Below are 22,078 nucleotides of genomic sequence, written 5' to 3' on the forward strand. Positions count from 1 at the left end.
TTGGCACATGGATATCTTGGGATATCACAATATCTCTTATTTAATTAATGCATCTATATACTTGGTAAAGGGTGGAAGGCTTAGCATTTTGCTTGGTGTTTTGTTCCACTCTTGCTGCCCTAGTTTTCGTCATACCGGTGTTATGTTCCTTGAATTTTGCGTTCCTAACACGGTCAGGGTTTATGGCCCCCCCTTGTTTCTTCGTCTAAAGTAAAGCTTTCCTGAGGAGACCCAACCTTGGTTTTACCATTTGCCTAATAACAACTAAAACTTGCATAGGGACCAGCTAGCACCCGAGGTCTCTTAATCAACTCCCGGGCCAGTGCTCCTCATGAGTGTTGGTCCACCTACCTAGCAGTCGGCGGTGCCGCCTCGAGGCAACTCGAGGTCTTTTGGCTATCATCCACTTAGCATGGACGGATGAGTCCGCAGATAGAGAGTGCGTGGCTCTGGACACAGATCTGACTCACCAGGAGATCTCCTTGGGATAGTTTTCCTTTCTTCGAAGAGCTTGTGCACCGGGATTCCGAGGTTACTCGGGGTGTCCCGATATGGAGGATTGTCTCTGCGGATCATGAGAGCTTATCATGGGCTAAGTTGGGACACCCCTACAGGGTTTAAACTTTCGAGAGCCGTGCTGCGGTTATGTGGCAGATGGAAATTTTTAATATCTGGTTGTAGAGAACTTGACACCAGATCAGAAATAAAATACACCAACCGCGTGCCTAACCGTGATCGTCTCTTTTTGAGTGAGTTCGAGAAGAGAACATGGTGAGGTTATGTTTGACTCGTAAGTAGTTCAGGATCACTTCTTGATCATTACTAGTTTCGACCGTTTGCGTAGTTTCTCATCTTACTCTTGTACTCGTAAGTTAGCCCCCATACAATGCTTAGTGCTGCTGCAACCTCTCCACTTATCCATTCCATACCCATTAAGCTTTGCTAGTCTTGATACCCATGGTAATGGGATTGCTGAGTCCTTGTGGCTCACAGATTACTACAACAACAGTTGCAGATACAGGTAATGCGATGATCTGACATGAGAGCGATGCTTGCTTGTTTTGGAGTTCTTCTGCTTCTTCTTCGATCAAGGGATAGGTTCCGGGTTGGGAGCCTGGGATTAATAGGGTGGATGTCGTTCTTATTTTTTGTTTGTTTTCATCCGTAGTCGGATCCTACTCTTCTGTATGATGATTGCTTGTACTCATGTTGTAGCTTGTGGCGAGTGTAAGCCTTTATCTTGTATCCTCATCTATTCAGTGCATGGTCTGTTGTAATGATATCCACCTTGCTACGCGCTCGAAATGCGGTTGTGCCCCAATCATGAATTCATCACGTGATTGGGATAGTATCGCATCTTGGGCGCTACACCAGAGCTCCGATCTCTCATCCCCTCCTTTGGTTTCGATCCTTAATTTTCTTTGGTTTATTACACATTGTTCTTGGATGGTACCCTAACGGTGTCCAAGAGAACCTTGGGTGCGGCTTTATGTTACTTCCACGATGTTGTTGTAATACTCGACAATTCTACCCCAAAACCGGTCCTTTAATTGATCCATCCAACCGATGCATGACACAAAGCAATATCTCCATCTTGGCAATAATTGTGAGCCCTTGATCTTGATGGTGCTTTCACGAATGATTGTGTCTCCATGGGATCATCAACCTCTTCGGCCTCCTCCTCCACTGCGGCTCATAATTCTCCTCGCGCTCTTGTTGTTAATCGAACACCGAGTCATAATTGAGATCTTCAAGCCAAAGCATACATTACTCCTCTAAAGGCGACAAGAATTCAACAGCATTCATCTCCACACTAGGACAACAACAACAATCTCATCACCCTACGACCGCAAGCAATCACCAAACAATGCACTGGCCGAAATGGAAAGTGCAAAAAAATTACCTTGATGGCATTTCATCGACCACTTGGCGGCCACATCCCTTGGTGATGAGTGCCACGGCCGGAAGAATGGGTGTAGGGATGATTGGAGACGGGGTACAAGACGACAGGTGAGGAGGCACCGGAGCCGCCTTCTTTCTTCCTCTTCTTCACCACCTCCTCGGCGAGCACCGCAGTCGGTTTCCTTGCTCGCTTGCCTGCGACCGGAGCAGCGGGAGGGTGACCAACCGTCGCCGGAGACGAGCGACCTTGCTGCTGGCACTGGTTGGCTATGTCATGGCCCGAAGAAGGTTTCTGGTGCCCAACCTCTTCCTTGGTGGCAGTGGAGCAAGGGTCATTTCCGATGGGGTCGCGCCAGCGGCAGTGGTTGGCGGGGTGGCGAAAGGGTCTTGCCTCTCCATTACAGCTGGAATCGGGGGCATCGATGGTGGCCGCTCTAACAAGGGATAGGGGGCAAAACTTTTACTTCACGAGGCGCCAGGCAAGTACTCCCTCCGGTTCTTTTTAGTTCGCATATAAAATTTGACTAAAGTCAAGCCTCGTAAAGTTTGACCAACTTTGTAGAAAAAAGTGTCAACATTCACAATCTAAAATCAATACCATTATATGTGTTATGACTTAAAGTTTCATATTATATAACTTTAGCATGACAAATGTTGATATTTTTTCATATAAATACGGTCAAACTTTGTGAAGTTTGACTTCGGAGAATTCTAATATGCAGAGTAAAAAGGACCGGAGGGAGTATATTCAGGAGAATTGACCTCACTTTCAGGCCGAGGGGTATAATTTATCCTAACTGTTTGGGAGTTCGGTTAGAGATGCTCTAAACACGCAAAGGTTGTAGCAAAACTAGAACTGCCAGCTGACCAATGTACCCTAACCTATCTATGCACAACGACATATGACACCTCAACTAAAGGTTAAAGAGTTGCGAGGACAAATGCATAATGGGATAACTAGCAAGCTTTCTTTTTATTTAGAAAACTATGCAAGTGAAACTGATGATGAGGTAAAGGACAACTGAACTACCATATGCATGTAACCATCCCAAAACATCAACCCAATGTTACCCTGAGGTTATGATCCATTCATTAAAACATCATCAGACAGCATCGCACACCTGCAAATAGTTGGCATGCAACAAACATAGCGGAACGACCCACACAAAACGCTAGGGAGATGGACGCTAACACCATCAGCGATCACTAGGCTACCAATGCATAAAAAAACCAAGCCGACTAAGAAGAGTTTAGGAATGTTTCAAACATCTCTCCACGGGAATTCTTTGCACACTCGTCATCTATCCTCACAATAGAGTGACAGCGCCTGCCTATCGGAAGTAAATGGAGATAAGAGGAATATCAATGTCGTTCCCGTCGTCATCCTCGCAAGCCACAACAACATCAAAATGCTTCCTGTATGCTGGAACATCTACCTTAGCCACCTCCTGGGCGACATCCACCATCTTCCTCTTCAGTCGATCCCTGTGCCTCGGGAACATGGTGTTGTACAGCAAGGATGTGCCACAGGAGACGCTGTAAGCAGTCAGGCCCTTGTCGCTTAACCACTTCAGGAGTTCTGCGACAGTAATGTTGCCCTTGATAGACCATCGGTCCCACACTGTCCATCTCAGGTCTTGATGCTTCATCTCCTTGGGCGGTACAGGTTCAGCCATGGAGAACATTGGTAGTGCCAGGTTGGCAAACGTATTGCGGTAGTCTTCAACTGGGTGGTCACCTGCCAGAACCTTGTACAGCTCAAGGCACACAAGGCCTGTGGCCATGGCTGTCGTAGTTGCAATAGCTGGAATGATTCTTCCTGCAATGAACTTCGCCTTCAGCTTGTCAACCTCTTGAATACCATAGTTTCTCGCACGCATATTAGCAAGACCAGCAATCAAGTCCATGTGGAAATTTGTATCATCATCCTGCAAAAGAAACATGTGGTGTGTAACCAGAACTAGTGAAGAAAGGGCATAGCCTTAAATATTTGATTATTTCTGTCCTTTTACAGTGGTACGTCAGAAGATATTTTGACAACTGAAATTAAACAAATGCCCATAAGTTATAATTGCATGCCTCATGCCTCATGCCTCATGCCTCATGCCAGAAATAAGGAAGTAAGTTATTAAGAATATAGTCAACTACAGCTATTTGACACAGGCAGTCACAGTATTGAAAACATCTTTACGGTACCAGCACATAAAACAGAAGCGCACACAAATAGAATATAGACCAACATGGAAGGATAAGTGGAGAGGTGCATACAGAAAACACGAACTGTGAAGTTACTTATCCTCAATGTATCTGGGCAGAAGTGGAGAATATATTGCTACTAGCAACAAGGGAGAAGACAGATACTAGCAACTAAGTTCTGTAACTCAATGCATAACAGAAAGAAATGTGACTGAATTACATAATCCCTGTTGATGTTTCTGCTTACCAAATATGCACCTATGTGCATTAGTGATGTGTGTTTGTTTTCTAGTGTGAAACGAGTAAGGATGTTCTTAAACAACCAGGGCAAGGGAAAAAACAGTCTTATTCTAACACATCAGAATCAGAAGTAGTTAAAAAGAGGCTAACCTTCTCAAACTGAATAGGCTTCATTTGGAATCCTGAAGGTAGTTTCTTGGCACATGCTTCCAACTTGGTTAAAAGGTCTTCGATAACAGCAGCGTCGTCAACTGAGGCACTGGAGAGGTTAGTGGCCTTCTCATCTGTTTCAATCTTAACCCCACTCTTTGGCTCAAATTCAGGCACTGCAACCTTACTTACTATATCAGCCAGATTACCCATGTTCTTTGCCCAGTCCGGTATGGGGATCCCGAAAGACACGGCTCTCAATATGGAAGCAGCCAGTATAAATTGAATGTGAGATGAATCAACAGCTGAGAATTGCACCGGGTGAGGGAAACGCTTAGGGGCAGACCAGAAAGGAGCACCAGTGCTAGTGGCAGCATCTTCAGGAAATGTGAATGTTAGCTGCTTCACACGATTAGAGAAGTAATCTTCAAACCTGGCAAAAGAAACCAGATGTTATGACATGGCATCTGGAGCACAAAAAATACTGTCCTATTTGATGGCAATATAATCAAAATGAAACAGTTTTAACTTCAAATAGCAGAAGACGAAAAGAAAGTGGAAGAAAGCCAATAACAAATTGTTGTATTAAAAAAAGGGGGGCATGTAGAAGACATATATCATACTTCAGTCTTGCCCAGGCTATGCAGTCTTCAAATTTATAACATCGCTCCTTGTCAAGGCATTCACGTACACGCTCCAACAATTCCCTGGCTTGAGCATCACCTGCCTTTCTCATAGCAGCAGCATATTCAGCAGGATTAGACATAAATGAGTTCACTTCATTTGGAGTTTTTTCTAGCAGACCCTCAAACTCTGAGCGAGCCCATGTTAGACAATGGTCAATATTGTGTGGAAAGGAATGAACTGTGCACATTGGTGCCTGTTTCTCAGGAGGATCACGTGAAGCTCCATAGTTTTCAGTAAGGTGAGGAATCACCATCTGTGTATTACATTTCGGACCCAGCGTTCCAGATTCCAAGAGTGGTTTCTGGAAGTACAGGCATCGCATGTCCATGTACATCCTAGCATTGACATTATCAAGTGCATTGATGACAGCATCAAGGCCCTCCCAGAATGCATCATTGAAAACATGTTCAGTCTCTGGACAGGCACGATTCTGAAGAGCATCAATATGGAGGCTGGAGTTGATAGCACTAGCAGCTGTAGCGGCTACTGTAGATTTTGCCTGTCCAATGTTCCAATCACGAAACAGGAATTGCCGGCTCAAGTTGCTTTTCTCAATGACATCATCATCTGTTATAGTTAGCTTCCCTTTACGGCCACAAGAAACCCCCATTAAAGCAAAGTTCTTCAAGAATTCACATCCAAGAGCACCAGATCCCACAACAAAAATATTAGAGTCCCGCATCTTCTTCTGAAGCTTAGAACCAAAAACAGAAATCTGAGCATCGTAGCGGCTATTCAATGGCTTCAAGTCTTTAGGGTCCAATGCATAGGTTGGCAGAGATTCTAACGAGTCAAAATAGAAGAACTGGCAAAAAAGAAAAGAAAAATCAGACAAAAACCAACAGAACGTCATAAACGTGAATATTTTACAGTTCATGACACAGACCTGGTACTGCGGATGAAATTTCCCAGAACAAGCCTTCACAACTTCTTGACCAACAATACCACCAAACATTGCAGCCATTGGGTTCAGAACAGCTCTAGAACCACTTGCAAAATGTTGCAGCAGCTTCTCATCAAGTTCATCCATCTTGTAATCAATTGCAGCCTCATTAATAGAAGCAGTAAACTCCACAAATTTTCGAGCATCCTGGTCACAACCAGCAACAGGGAAGCGCCCAAACTTTTTTCTGAAATTATCCAAGGCTAGAAATGCGAAGTGAAGCAGCGGAGGACGCTGGTATTTTGAGAAATCACTCAAAAGGAAATTCCCAGGTTCTTTTATACATTCTCTCAGACTCTTGAACTCTAAGATCATTGGTTCTTTCACCTGTGTAACAATCCCACCTTTTGCATAAATGCCAAAGTTACGTGTATCCTCCTCAATGCAAAATGAAAATGGCCTTGCATCTACTATCTTCCTGGGCTTGCCATCATTCAGTTCTGTCATCCCACTGACCTCCGTGAAAACAACAAGATCACCATCTTGGAATTCAAGGCGCTCATCATCAACGCAGGAAACCATTGCAGGATTGTCATTGCTGATGGATGCAATTATACCAGTGTGGGGATCTTCACCATCAACATCAAGAACAGTAAACTCAGGCCCAAAGTCACAAAACACGCTACCAAAAAGACCACAGACTTCTGTTTTGATGAATGGAATTGGAGGCTGGTGGCTACAACAGCAATCATTAAATTCAACTGCCTTGTCTAGACTTAAGTTGGTGAAAACAACAGCCTGCAAATAAGAGGTACGATCAGCATATACGCAGGAAGGAATACATGTTTCATAATAAAACACAAACACGCCGCAACAAAAAAATCAGCAAATGTTATCAACTAATTAGTGCATGATGATGACCAACTATGTAGCTTTACTTATTCACATTAGCTTCAGTCACACAAGCTTACTAACTGGACAGCTGACATGCAGGTCACTTGACGAGATCAAGTAAGTACACTGCATATATAGATCATCCATATATCAGCTATGACACATGCAGTGAAACAAATGAGTTCTCAGCTAAAAAAAGGGAGTTCTACTGGGTATTATGAAAGAAAAATAGTTTGGCACTATTAGGAGGAACTCATCAGTATATTGACATCAAATGCAGGATAAGGTCCGCACGGATTTACTTATTACCATCCAAAACAGAAATTAGCTTAAACACATAATACCATCCACTTGATTTCAGGCACAGTTCAAATAAGTAAAGTTATTTTATTAACCTCGATGGTCACTACTATTGAACAAGAATGGTACTAACAAAATTTAACACAGAATACAGTTAACAGACCTGGAACTTAGAAAGGTGTTCAGTAGTCAGTTCTTCCGTTACAGCAGATACAAGAACAGCATTGTTAAGTTCTTGCAGCTTTTCAACACAAGCAGCAGCCCTGTTCTTCCCAATATCATCCTCAGATAGAAAGAAATTGCCAGATAGGTCCCACATATCCACATTTCCTACATCATGTAGGGTGACAGATTTAACACCCGCCAGAGCAAGATTCTTTGCTGTATAGAAGAAATATATTAGTTATAAAAATCATGTAATCCACACGCATAGGAGTATGTGTCAAGGGCCTCAGTGCCCAAGACAGCGGGGCCTCGACTACGTAGTTCGTAGTCTCGGTGGATAGGAGCGCTAGGGTTTTTGCCTGGCTGCTCAATGGTGCGGGAGGAGAGGATAGGAGACGGAGGAAGAGGTAGGAGATAATAACTTTATTGCTTTCCCTCAAAGGGTGCTGATTATACGATATATAAAGGCCCCATGGGCTGCTAACAAACTAGAAACCTATACGTAACAAACTAGTCTTTTATTCTAGGAACTAATGTATCAGGACCAGGACTCCTGCCCAACCTACGCCTCGCCTGATGCGGCCGACGGCTGCTGCTCCTGGCCGCGTGGCCCACGCCTGTAGGACGTGCCCCACATGACATCTCTCCCCCCCTCGACGAGCAGCTCGTCCTCGAGCTGAAAAGCGGGGTAGCGCTCGACGAAACTGTCAAGATCCTCCCATGTAGCTGATGATGCTGCTTCACCCTTCCAGTGGACGAGTAGCTGGCGAACGCCGCGTGCTAGGCGCGCACGAGTCACGCGCTCCGGTTCTGGAACAGCCGCTCCGTTGTGGATCGGAGGCAAACCCGGCGGTGCAGTTGGAGGCGTGCCGAAGAACTTCTTGAGGAGGCCCACGTGGAACACGTCATGGAGGCGCGAGCGTGCCGGAAGCTCAAGGCGGTAAGCCACGTCGTTGACGACCTCTGAAATGCGGTACGGCCCATGGAAGCGTGGCTTCAGCTTGCCCCTGGTTGGCAAGTTGAGAGAGGACGCGGCGCGCTGGCGAAGGCGAAGCCAGACCCAATCGCCCACGTCATGCCGAATGTCCCGATGGCGTCTGTCGTAGTAGGACTTGTAGACCGCCTGTGCCTGTTGTAGACGATAGCGGACGTCCTCGAGAAGCTCGTCGCGCTCCGCCATGCTCCTGGCCACTGCGGCTACCCTCGTGTCGCCCGGCTCGTAAGAGCGAATAGTGGGAGGGTCACGACCATACACAAGCTTGAACGGAGTTTCTTGGGTCGCTGTCTGGTAGGCGGTGTTGTAGATGTACTCGGCCCAGGGAAGCCACCGGAGCCACTGCCTGGGACGATCCCCGGTGAGACAACGTAGGTACATCACAATGATCTTGTTAGCAGCCTCCGTTTGGCCATCCGACTGTGGATGAAACGCTGACGTCATGTGCAGCTTTGTCCCGGTGAGGCGCATGAGCTCCCGCCAAAAAGCCGAGGTGAAGACGGGGTCGCGGTCAGAGACCATGGACTGCGGCACGCCATGGAGACGAACAATCTCAGCGAAGAACACCTGCGCCACTGATTCTGCCGTGTACGGGTGGGCCAGCGCCACAAAGTGGCAATACTTGCTGAAGCGATCCACCACGGTGAGGATGACAGACTTCCCGCCCACGCGAGGGAGCGCTTCCACGAAGTCGATGCCGACGTCAGTCCACACGCCCGTGGGCACCGGCAGCGGCAGCAACAGCCCAGCGGGGTGCAAGTGCTCGGACTTGTACCTCTGGCAAGTACTGCAAGTGCGGATGTACTCTTGCACCGTCTTGCGAAGGTTAGGTGCGTGGAAGTCGCGGCGGAGACGATGCAAGGTGCGCAGGACGCCTTCATGCCCATCATCGTGCACGACACTGAGAATCTCCTGGAGTAGCGGGGGCGACGGCGGAATGTAGAGGCGGCCATTGAAAGTGACGAGGCCGTCGGAGAGAGCCCACGACTGCTGCCGCGTACCCGCCGTGATATCCTCACGCAGCGTGACGAGCGCCGGATCTGTGGACGTCGCTTGCCGGAGGCGATCGATGAAGTCGAAGCGAGGACCCGAGATCGCCATGATCGACGTCTCCTCCGTGTCGCGGCGGGAAAGGGCATCCGCCACCGTGTTTGTACTACCGGCCTTGTACTCCACGGTAAAGTCGAACCCCAGTAGTTTGCCGACCCAATGATGCTGCGGGATGGTTGCCAAACGCTGGTCAAGTAGAAATTTGAGACTGTAGTGATCCGGTTTTACCGCAAATTGGCGCCCCCAGAGGTACGGTCTCCAGTGACGAATCGCGAGCACCAGGCCGATGAGTTCCCGTTCATATGCTGCCAGGGAACGGTGACGTGGCGCGGCTGGCCGGCTAAAGAAAGCCACCGGGTGTTGGTCCTGAAGAAGGACGGCCCCGAAGCCGTATGTCGAGGCGTCACACTCGACGATGAACGGCCGCGTGAAATCCGGTAACGCGAGGACGGGAGCCGTGGTGACTGTCGTCTTGAGGGCGTGAAAAGCTGCTGCCGCCTCCGGCGACCAGGAGAAACCATCCTTGCGAAGGAGGGCCGTTAGTGGCGCGGCAACCACGCCAAACTCCTTGACAAACTTGCGGTAGTACCCCGCAAGGCCGAGAAAACCCCGAACCACGCGCGCCGAGCGTGGTTGCGGCCATTCGGCCACTGCCTGCACCTTTTCCAGATCCATGGCCACTCCTGCAGCGGAGATGGTGTGACCCAGGTATGAGATCGACTCGACGGCGAATGCGCATTTGGATCGCTTGACGAAGAGCCGGTGCTGGTGCAGGACGGTGAAGACGGTGCGCACATGTCGGAGATGGTCAGCCCATGTCTCGCTGAAAATGAGGATGTCGTCAAAGAAGACGAGAACAAAACGGCGCAGGTACGGCCGCAGCAGATCGTTCATGAGGGCCTGGAACGTTGCCGGCGCGTTGCAGAGGCCGAACGGCATCACCAGGAACTCGTAGAGGCCGTCATGAGTACGGAAGGCGGTCTTCGGGATGTCCTCCGCACGCATCCGCACCTGGTGGTAGCCGGAGCGCAAGTCGAGCTTGGTGAAGAAACGAGCGTGCCGGAGCTCGTCGAGGAGTTCGTCCACCACCGGGATCGGAAACGCATTCTTGACAGTAATGGCGTTTAGGGCGCGGTAGTCGATGCAGAAGCGCCAGGACCCGTCGGCCTTGCGGACCAGCAGTACCGGGGACGAGAATGCGGAACAACTCGCTCGGATGATGCCCTGAGCGAGCATGGCGGCGCACTGACGCTCCAGCTCGTCCTTGTGCGCGGCCGTGTAGCGATACGGACGGACGGCCACCGGGGCGGAACCGGGCAGCAGGGTGATGCCGTGGTCGCGGCTGCGGGGCGGTGGCACGCCGGAGGGTTCGACGAAGATGCCGTCGAACTCGGTGATGATGGCGTCGAGGAAGTCGCGGCCGCTGCATGATTTCAGGGCTGGCCCGTCCGGTCCTGCAATGCCGCGCCAGCACACCCGATGGCCCCTCCGCCAGAATGTCATGGAGAGGGCGCGGAAATCCCACAGGATCGGTCCGAGCGTCGCCAGCCACTGCGTGCCCAGGACGATGTCGTAGCCCGCGAGCGGCAAGGCGAGGAAATCCTCCGAGAACTCCTCTTGGCCGATGCGGAAGGGCACGACGCGGTACGCGCCCTGGCACGGAACGCGCTCGCCGTTGGCCACCGTGACGCGCATCTTCTCGGTGGTGGGGGATGGCAGCGTAGCACGAGCGGCCGCCTCCTCGGCGATGAAGTTGTGGGTGGAGCCTGAGTCGATCAGGGCGAGGAGGGAGACACCCCCGAGAGTAATATGCATCTGCATGGTTTCGCTCGTGCGCACCCCGGAGATTGCGTGGAGCGAGATCTGAGGGTCGGCCCGCGATGCATCATCAGTAGCGGAGGCCGCGTCGTCGTCGTCGTCGTCCGGCGCTAAGTCGAGGAGAAAGATGCGCTGGCACACGCGGTTGTGGCCCCTGCCAAACTTCTCGTTACAGTTGAAGCATAGGCCCAGGCGACGGCGTTCCTCCATCTCTGTCTGGGAGAGACGTTTGATTGGGCGCCCGTCCGGCAGACTGTGGCCATGCTGGGGTGCGGCTGGTGGGGCCGGTGCGGGGGGCGCGAGGCGTGGTCCTGGCGTCGGCAGAATGCCCTTCTGCGGAAAACGCACCGGTGGCGCGGCGGAAAGCGTGCACTGGTCGCGCAGCTCCAATTTGCGGGCGAGGCTCATGGCGACGGCGAGGGACTGCGGGTTATGGATTTCCACGTCGAGGCTAAGGGGTGGCTGGAGGCCTGCGGTGAAGATCTGAACTTTCTGCGTTTCCGACAAGGAGCCTGCCCGGGGAAGGAGCGCCTCAAACCGCTCCTGGAAGTCGACGACGGACGTCGTGCGCTTGCACGCCATCAGTTCGCCCAGCGGGTTCGCGCGCAGAGGAGGCCCGAAGCGGAGGTTGAGCAGCTCGGAAAAGCGGCGCCACGGCGGAGTGCCCTCGTCACGCTGGACCTGCATGTACCACAGCTGGGCAGAACCCTCGAGGTTGTATGACGCCATCCAGACTTTCTCCTCCTCGGCGATCCGTTGTTGATGGAAGAAGGACTCGCATCTGTTGAGGAAAGCGAGCGGGTCGGACTTGCCGTCGAACTTGGGGAAGTCCATCTTCTGAAACCGCGGGGGCCGATCGTTGTGGTGCTGTCCGTCGTGGCTGATATCGGCGGCTGACGAGGAGGCCGACTTCTCCTTCTGGAGGGCTGCCACGGACGACTGCAGGGATGTCACGGTTGCAGTCAGGGCTTCGATCATCTTGGCCAAATCAGCGGTGGTGGGTTCCGACATGGCGGAAGAAACCGAGGCGGCGGCGGATGGCGGCGATGGAGGTGGGCGGGGCGGCGGGTGCAGCGTGGAGGAGGCCGAGGAGCGGCTGGAACCTGATACCAAGTTGTCAAGGGCCTCAGTGCCCAAGACAGCGGGGCCTCGACTACGTAGTTCGTAGTCTCGGTGGATAGGAGCGCTAGGGTTTTTGCCTGGCTGCTCAATGGTGCGGGAGGAGAGGATAGGAGACGGAGGAAGAGGTAGGAGATAATAACTTTATTGCTTTCCCTCAAAGGGTGCTGATTATACGATATATAAAGGCCCCATGGGCTGCTAACAAACTAGAAACCTATACGTAACAAACTAGTCTTTTATTCTAGGAACTAATGTATCAGGACCAGGACTCCTGCCCAACCTACGCCTCGCCTGATGCGGCCGACGGCTGCTGCTCCTGGCCGCGTGGCCCACGCCTGTAGGACGTGCCCCACATGACAGTATGACAATACCATACAAATAACAATAAGCAAACCATGCATTAGGATGTGTGCACTGGCAAACGGGAAAAGGGAAGATAATTGCTCAGGAATGACCATATTACTTTGCCCAATGAGACATGAAAATGCTAAATAACTCAGGTTCCTGGGCTGAGCAGGAGAAGTAAGGAAAATAATTGCTCATTTATAACCATATTACTTGCCCAATAAGACATGAAAATGCTAGCTACATAGCTCGTGTTCCTGGGCTGAACAGGAGTAAAAGAACAGAATAACAATCCACTAATTTTACCAACTCAATATAATAACTAGATTTTCCTTTTCCAGGAGGCTCATCAGATTGTGTGTTCCCTTTTCCAGGAGGCTCATCTGCTTGTGCAACTACCGCCTATCAAACCAGGGTACTCAGATTGGTTGCTACATGCAGCGTGTGCCCCTCGGACAACTCAGGTTTGATTCCTCAGAATCACTGGGTGCTCACTCCCCTCTAAAAAGGACTTGCAAGAGATCCATGCCTAAAGTGCCACAAAAATACATGTCGGGCTAGATCATTCTAACACCCAAATCTGATTTCCATAATGTCAGTCCGTCAATAAGTCAGAACTAGTAACTGCAGCTCCATAGACTATTACATTAAACAGTTTCACTAAGGCAACAAGCAGTTCAGCGCTTATCACAGTTTGCAAAACCAGTAATTCTATCAACTGTCTGTACCATTTTCTCGCCTATTTCTAGTGGCAATTACAAAAGCTACCAATGTAAACATGAAGTAGGATCACAAAACAATCAACAATTCATAGTGAATAGAAGTAATCAGCCTTTTTGTATTACAATAAAGACATGCCTTGGGAATTCTAGACAGAAAAGTATAATTCAATCTGCATAACAAGCAGAAAAGGGACACATTTGATTTGCATTTCTCTATGTAACACAACAAACTGAGGATGCAGCAAACAATCTGATGATCATAGCAGTATATGTCAGTAATTTAAGGGTTCACTCTGTTTGAACAAATATAAGACATCAGATAATCAGATAACTATACAAAATGTATTTCTCTATCCAGCAACTCAGCCCTGTCTGCACATATACGGGATAAATTGAAGTAATCGCAGATCCATGTTTCTCAATCCAGCAACTAAGCAAGTAATCACAGATTCAACAAATACTTAAGAGCAGCAAAACAGAACGCGACAGTAACGCCGCCAGCGCCAACATTAGATATCAATGTACTCCTAAATAAAGCACTGAATCACATATTGAAGGAGGCACGCACCGGTCTCAGCCCCAAGCCCGTTCAAGCCGGAGACGAGCACGTTGGACGCAAAGAGCAGCCGCATCGTCTCCCTCCCGTACACGGCGAGCTGCCTGCTGTGAAGGTCCTCATCGATCTCCGCCACCCCGTTCCCGTTACTTCCCCCGCCGACCGGCTCCCCGGCAACCATGGCCTCTGACCCCGCCTCCGCCGCCGATTCCCCTACCCGTGCCTTCTTCGCCGCCGCGTCGCCGCTGTCCTCAGCGCCGTCCGCTCTCTTCGTCGGAAGCATATAGCGCAGCCCCCTGCATCGCGCGACATATAACCAAATCAGACGCCAAAACCCGCACCCTAAAACCCCAGAAATGGCGATCGGGGAGCACGGATCGAAGCATCGGAGCCGATCCGAGTCGGCGGTGGGGGGACCTTACCGGTGCGGGCGATCGGAGTGGCGGCTAGGGTTCGCGCGGCGCCCGCGGCCTCGAGGACGGCGTGTCGCTTGTGAGGTTACCTTCGGCTTGGGGGCGAAGCCGGTGGAATGGCGTATATATAGACTGGGGTTTTGCGGCAAGGCAAGGCGCAAGGTGGTGGCGTTGGATTGAGTCGCCGATGCGGCGCGGTAGAGAGGCTTGGGGTGGGGAGGGCGGAGGGCTGCGAGGAATCTTGGCCGTTGGTTTTTGGGATGGACAAGCCTGATAAGGCAGGCCAGGCCGGATGGGTCGCGCTTGGTTCGACTGGATGGCGAACTGAAAGCATTGATTAAAGCTAATTCATTGTTTCTTTGCATTCCTTGTCTTATCTTCTTATCTCTACTTTCTTGTACTTAAAAAGAACCTAAAGTTTTCATTTCACCATTCTTTTCACCACCCCTTTGTTCAACCTTTTTTATGTATATGATAATCAATCACCTTAATTTACTTATCTTCTAAACCAATTTCACTTTAATTTATTTATCAAACTTCTAATCAAAATATAAGATAATTAGGTCAAAATTTGATGAACATTTATTTACACAATCGCATTATTATTGACAGGTAAATCACAAGCTAACGTAGTAGAATATTTAAATTCCGTTGCAACGCACGGGCATTGTTCTAGTCTTCTTAAAAAGAACATAAGGTTCCATTTCACATTTCTTCCCACCACTCTTTCGTCCAACCTTTCATGTATATGATAATCAATCACCTTAATTTACTTACCTTCTGAATCAATTTCACTTTAATCTACTTATCAAACTATTAATTAAAATATAAGGTAATTCACGGGAAGAATTTGATGAACATTTATTTACACAATCGCATTATTATCGATAGGTAAATCATAAGCTAATGTACTAGAATATTTATATCATGTTGCAACGCACATGCATTGTTTTAGTTGCGTTAAAATTTATAGAGTTGTTTCCTAGTAAAAATGTACTAATTTGTAGAAAATGTATTGAAATCATAATAATAGTGCTAGTTTAAAAAACTCTGTATTTAGAAAAATCAAATGATTGAAAATCCCCCAATTCTTCTTTTCTAATAGGAAGCTTGGAGATGGTAAACTTGCAATAAGAGCACTAGGATCATCTTCCTAAATTTGGGCCCTGGTGCGATATACAAAATGGGGCCCTAATTTACAAACAATTTATAGCTAAAGAACTAATATGGTCAAAGCATGTGCTCACTTAAGCGTATAACTTTGAATATGAGTTATTTCCCACAACATTTTGAAAATATATAAAATATCGTTGCTAAAAGAGTAAATGTATACTAAAACTGCTTCATATGTACACAAAAAAATAACAACATTAATAAAAATATCATACATAGTCTTTTCCAATACTAATATATTAGAAAATGTGATTATTTAATACAATGTTTATCAAAATAGAAAATGTATACACATTAATGTAATTAACCAATAGAAGACCTAACCTAAATTAACCGATCGATGATGGACTGATGTTGTGGGGTCATGAATCGCTAGAAAGATTATTCAATGATGACATGATAAGCTTATCGTGGTGCTCGGCCATCGGCTTCTTTTGCTCGGTGGCGACTGACTAATGCGTCTTCAATGTATCTACTTTTCCAAACATTTTTACTCTTATTTTGGCCTTTAATTTGCATGATATGAATGGAACTAATCCGGACTGACAATGTTCACAACAGGACTATAATGGTGTTGCTTTTGTGCCGAAATAAAATTGATGGGAATTGGACGAGGGGTTTTGAAGAATTATTTTTTAATGAATAATGAATTATGGAGCGCAGAAGTAGAAGAGGGGGCCATTAGGGCGCCGCACAAGCTGGTGGTGCGACCACCCCTAGACCACACCACGTGGCTGTGTGGGGTCCTTGGCCACCACCTTGACTTGATTGCGCTATAAATTCCCGTATATCCTAGAAAAATTAATGAAAATTACCATCACATTTTAGGATACGAAGTCGTCGTCACCTCCTGTTCTTCGTCTGGAGCACTGGTCTGGAGTATGTTTCTAGCTCGGGGGGAGAGATTTGTCGTCGTCGCCATCACCAACCCCTATCGATCAACCATTTCATGATGCTCACATGCATATGTGAGTAATCTTCTGTAGGCATATGGAGGTAGATGGGACTGGATGAGATTTTTCATAAAATCGTTGTCAAATTTGTTAGGGTTTGATCCCTAGTATCCACTATGTTCTACTGCCTTCGTTCCTAAATACAATCTTTTTTAGAGATTCCAATATGGACTACATATGAAACGAAATGAGTGAATATAGCCTCAAAAACATGTTTATATCCGCATTGAAATCTCTAAAAAGTCTTATATTTAGAAATGAAGGGGGTAGATTGATGTTGTTATGGTTTTGCTATGTTTAATGTTTGTCACTAGGGCCCGAGTGTTGTGATTGCAGATCTGAACCCTCTATATTTTCATGAATATATTTGTGTTATTGATCACATTTGTAAGTTGTGTGCATATATTATCTGTAACGCCCCAAGACCGGAGCTTCAGATGCCTTCCACGGTTTCTGAGATTTGTTATGTGATTTGTTTTGCTTGCTGCATTTCTCTTTGCATATTTTGCATTGCGCCATGTCATCATGCCATCATTTTCTCATAGCTAACTAAAACTCACTTAAATAAATTGCATGGATTTCTAATCCATTTAAATTGAGGAAACCCACATGGTGGTTTCTCTTTAAAACATACCCTTCCGATATTTAGGGAGCTATTATAAAATATTCCATTTTTCGGAATCACCCATAAACACACTTGCATATTCCCCATGTCGTTTCTAGTTCAAGCTTGACTTCAAAACCTTGCCAAAAATTCTCTTCCCATTTACCGAGGTTCCTCCAAAAATCCAAACACTTTTGGACACTTCAAAAAATAATCCCAGTGCCCAAGTTCCTTCTCTACCATTTTCTTTTCTCTTTTCTTTCTTCCTATTTCTTTGTTTTGGAATTAAAGAAGAGACGAGAGAGGGAGTGGAGAGCCCAGCAGCCTCCCTCTCCACTGGGCTGGCCAGCCAGGCCGCCCTGCTCCCCTCAGCCCACCAGAGGCCACCGCGCACCGCAGCCTGCCGGCCTACCTCCCCTGCTTCGACATCTACAGCCACCTCGTCGTGGCCTCTCCGAGCTCTGCCCGCGTCGATGCCTCAGGCCTCCATTGATCCACCCATCCATCCATGCCCAGAGCAGCGCCGCCCTCGCCGGAGCACGCGCCAAGTTTGCCTCCGCCGGCCGGTCCGCATCAGCGCTTCCTCCCGCTCGCGCCTCCTCCTCCTGCCTCGTCCTCGTTCCCGCGCCGCTCGTCGCCAGAAACCAGCAGGAGAAGCCCCGCCTCCGCTCGAGGGCCCACGACATCCTTTATTGCCTGCTCCGGCTTCCCTGTGCACCTCCCGAGCCCGTGTTGCACGACCAAGTGACCATCGGTGGCCTCGTCAATCACCACCCAGGCCGCTACCTTGAACAGCTCCTCCACGGCTCCTAGTCTGTACGTGGAGTTCCACCACTTGCTAGCATCAATCCATTGCTTCCTTCCCGAACGGAGTCACTAAGTGCCTCTTTAAGTGTGACCAAGACCGCAAGCACCACGGATCCGCCAAGTAGCTCTACGCACGGATACGCCAAGACCTGGACCGACCAGTACCACGACGTCCGTTGATCGTCAAGTACCCTTTGGATGCGCCAAGTTCCATGATGTAGCATGAGTTTCTTCTTGAACGTGTACGACTACGCGGATTCGTCAAGTACCACGACATCCGGAGCCCTCGGATATGTCAAGTTCAACTAACATCGCAAGAACGAGACCGGCGGGTCCGAAGACCCCAAGTACCACGACAACCCCGAAGGGATTCGAATTCGTTAAGTTCACCTTCGAAACGTGTACCACTACCGCCGCCCGAACATCTACAGAACATGTACCACAACCATCGCTGAAGACCCGTGAACGACTACCGATGACCCTCCAAGTTCGTCCACGATTGCCATGTACAACTGTTGTCGTCGTGAACAACTACTCCCACTACCATCGCCGAGTATCACTACTTCCCACGACGACCGTGAACGACTACACCGCTTGACCCAAACCACCCCGAATGCACGCTTCAAAGGTATAACTGCCGAGATGACCTTCCGAGAACGAATGTTTGCGATGCATGAGATGCTCGTGTTTGCACCGTGTCAGAAAATGTCGCTTCCACGTTCCTCCTCGTTGCCTTGCCGTCCACCCATGGGAACCCGGTAACCGGGATCACCCCACCTTCTTTTGCACGCATCCGCACACTTCTCTTTTGCATCGGCATCTCAATCGAGTTACTGGAACCGGAATGTTGTCGTGGTATCGTTTTCATTATCGTCGCCGTGGCACCCTTTCTTTCCACCACGGTGGCAACTGCTTCATAATGTTCATGTCAACTTTTAACAAAAATTGCATAAAACTTGCACATGTCATCCGCATCATGATAATAACATTTAAATGTTTAAAAAATTGTTGTTTGCTTTAAAAATTGCTAAATGACATATGGGGATTTCCGGAATTGTTGCTTGTTGTTCCGGCCTCATTTAAACTTGCCTAGATAGGTAGTTTATTATGCTTCACCCCTTTTCATGTTTAATAACATTTAATATTGATGTGTACATAAACGGGAGAGAACTAAATTAATGAAGGTGGTGTTTCGTCAATATGCAACTCGTTGCATATTGAGCTCCACTTAATTTGTAGTATTGCTTGTTGCACTTTGCAATGACATGCCTCATTAAACCGGACATGCATCATACTTGGTTGTGCATCATGTTGATACGTCTCTAATGTATCTACTTTTTCAAATACTTTTGCCCTTGTTTTGGACTCTAACTTGCATGATTTGAATGGAACTAACCTGGACTGACGCTGTTTTCAGCAGAACTACCATGGTGTTATTTACGTGCAGGAGCAAACGTTCTCGGAATGACCTGAAACTTCACGGAGACACTTTTCAGAAAATAAGAAAAATACCTGCCAAATATGAAGGCCAGGGGGCCCACCGTCTTGCCATGAGGGTGGGGGCGCGCCCCCTACCTTGTGGGCCCCATGTTGCCTCTCCGAATCCAACTCCACCTCCATATATTGAGTTTCGATGAGAAAAAAATCAGAGAGAAGAAATCATCGCGTTTTACGATACGGAGCCGCCGCCAAGCCCTAAAACCTCTCGGGAGGGCTGATCTGGAGTCCGTTCGGGGCTCCGGAGAGGGGAATCTATCGACATCGTCATCATCAACCATGCTCCATCACCAATTTCATGGTGCTCACCGTCGTGCGTGATTAATTCCATCATAGGCTTGCTGGACGGTGATGGCTTGGATGGGATCTATCATGTAATCGAATTAGTTTTGTTAGGGTTTGATCCCTAGTGTCCACTATGTTATGAGATTGATGTTGCTATGACTTTGCTATGCTTAATGCTTGTCACTAGGGTCCGAGTGCCATGATTTCAGATCTGAACCTATTATGTTTTCATCAATATATGAGTGTTCTTGATCCTATCTTGCAAGTCTATAGTCACCTATTATGTGTTATGATCCGTTAACCCCGAAGTGACAATAATCGGGATACTTACCGGTGATGACCGTAGTTTGAGGAGTTCATGTATTCACTATGTGTTAATGCTTCGTTCCAGTTCTCTATTAAAAGGAGACCTTAATATCCCTTAGTTTCCGTAAGGACCCCGCTGCCACGGGAGGGTAGGACAAAAGGTGCCATACAAGTTCTTTTCCATAAGCACGTATGACTATATTCGGAATACATGCCTACATATATCAATGAACTAGAGCTAGTTCTGTGTCACCCTAGGTTATGACTGTTACATGATGAACCGCATCCGGCATAATTCTCCATCACCGATCCATTGACGAGCTTTCCATATATTGTTCTCCGTTTATTTACTTCTCCGTTGCTATTGCTATCATCACTACAAAATACCAAAAACATTACTTTCACTACTGTTACCTTTTGTTACCGTTACCACTACTATCATATTACTTTGCTACTAAATACTTTGCTGCAGATATTAAGTTTCCAGGTGTGTTGAATTGACAACTCAGCTGCTAATACTTGAGAATATTCTTTGGCTCCCCTTGTGCCGAATCAATAAATTTGGGTTGAATACTCTACCCTCGAAAACTATTGCGATCCCCTATACTTGTGGGTTATCAAAACCATTTTCTGGCGCCGTTGCCGGGGAGCATAGCTCTATTCTTTGAGTCACTTGGGATATATATCTGCTTATCATTATGAAGAACTTGAGAGATCCAAAAACCAAGATCTATCCCTCAACTACGAGGGGAGGTAAGGAACTGCCATCTAACTTTGCACTTGATTCACCTTCTGTTTTGAGTAAGCTTACGACACCTACACCTGCTTCTGCTATTCGTTCTGATATGTCGCATGTTATTGATGATGCCACTTCTGCTATGCATGATACTTATGATAAAACTACCTCTATGCCTGATAGTACTATGCCACTTAGTGATTTTCTTGATGAACAACTTGCTAGGGCTAGAGAAATTGAAAATATTGAATCTGATTATACTGATGAAAGTGACGATGAAGAACCACTTGCTATTCCTAAGGGTTATGTTTTTGATCAAGATGCTTCTTTAGCCATTTTAGCTTGCAGAAATAGAACTGAACTTAGAAAAATATTAGCTAAATGGAGTAAGCAATCCCTAAATGATAGAATGAAATATGACCTTGCTTTTGCTACTTCACCTATCTTTGTTACTGATAAGGATTATGAATTCTCTATTGATCCTGATATAATTACTTTGGTTGAATCTGATCCTTTTCATGGCTATGAATCTGAAACTGTTGTGGCACATCTTACTAAACTGAATGATATAGCTACCCTGTTCACTAAAGATGAGAGAACTCGCTACTTTTATATCCTTAAAATATTTCCGTTCTCATTAAAGGGTGATGCTAAGATATGGTTTAATTCTCTTGATCCTGGTTGTGTGCGTAGTCCCCAGGATATGATTTATTACTTCTCTGCTAAATATTTCCCTGCTCATAAGAAACAAGCTGCTTTAAGGGATATATATAATTTTGCGCAACTTGAAGAAGAGAGTCTCCCACAAGCTTGGGGGAGACTTCTCCAATTACTTAATGCTTTGCCTGATCATCCTCTTAAGAAATATGAAATACTTGATATCTTTTATAATGGACTAACTGATGCCTCCAGAGATTACCTGGATAGTTGTGCTGGTTCTGTTTTCAGGGAAAGAACACTGGATGAAGCTAAAATTCTATTGAATAATATGTTGACAAATGAAAATAATTGGACACCTCCGGAGCCAATTCCTGAGCCTATTCCTAAACCAACTCCGAAGAAGAGGGGTATTCTATTTCTCAGTCCTGAAGATATGCAAGAGGCAAAGAAATCTATGAAAGAAAAGGGTATTAAAGCTGAAGATGTTAAGAATTTACCTCCTATTGAAGAAATACATGGTCTTAATTTACCGCCTGTTGAAGAAACATATAATCTTAATGTTGGGGATCGTAGCAGAAATTTAAAATTTTCTACGCATCACCAAGATCAATCTATGGAGT

At 47.3% G+C, this 22,078-nt stretch overlaps 1 protein-coding gene across 2 annotated transcripts; it reads right to left on the reverse strand.

Annotated features, from left to right (window-relative positions):
- Positions 1 to 2,942: 2,942 nt before the first annotated feature.
- Positions 2,943 to 14,649, reverse strand: LOC119285415 (ubiquitin-activating enzyme E1 3-like). Of its 2 annotated transcripts, none has more exons than XM_037564685.1 (7): positions 14,447 to 14,649; positions 14,037 to 14,320; positions 7,416 to 7,582; positions 6,062 to 6,856; positions 5,112 to 5,980; positions 4,489 to 4,921; positions 2,943 to 3,830 (listed from the first exon to the last, which is right to left on the reverse strand). In XM_037564685.1, the coding sequence occupies exons 2-7, from the start codon at positions 14,305 to 14,307 to the stop codon at positions 3,234 to 3,236; spliced, it is 3,132 nt and encodes a 1,043-aa protein (XP_037420582.1). In that variant the 5' UTR covers positions 14,308 to 14,320; positions 14,447 to 14,649; the 3' UTR covers positions 2,943 to 3,233. The 2 variants fall into 2 exon arrangements, with proteins under 2 accessions (XP_037420582.1, XP_037420581.1); XM_037564684.1 differs by having other exon boundaries at positions 7,416 to 7,633; positions 14,447 to 14,604.
- Between the last annotated feature and the right edge of the window lie 7,429 nt (positions 14,650 to 22,078).

This window comes from Triticum dicoccoides, chromosome 4A, assembly GCF_002162155.2.
Source record: "Triticum dicoccoides isolate Atlit2015 ecotype Zavitan chromosome 4A, WEW_v2.0, whole genome shotgun sequence".
Lineage (NCBI taxonomy): Eukaryota > Viridiplantae > Streptophyta > Magnoliopsida > Poales > Poaceae > Triticum > Triticum dicoccoides.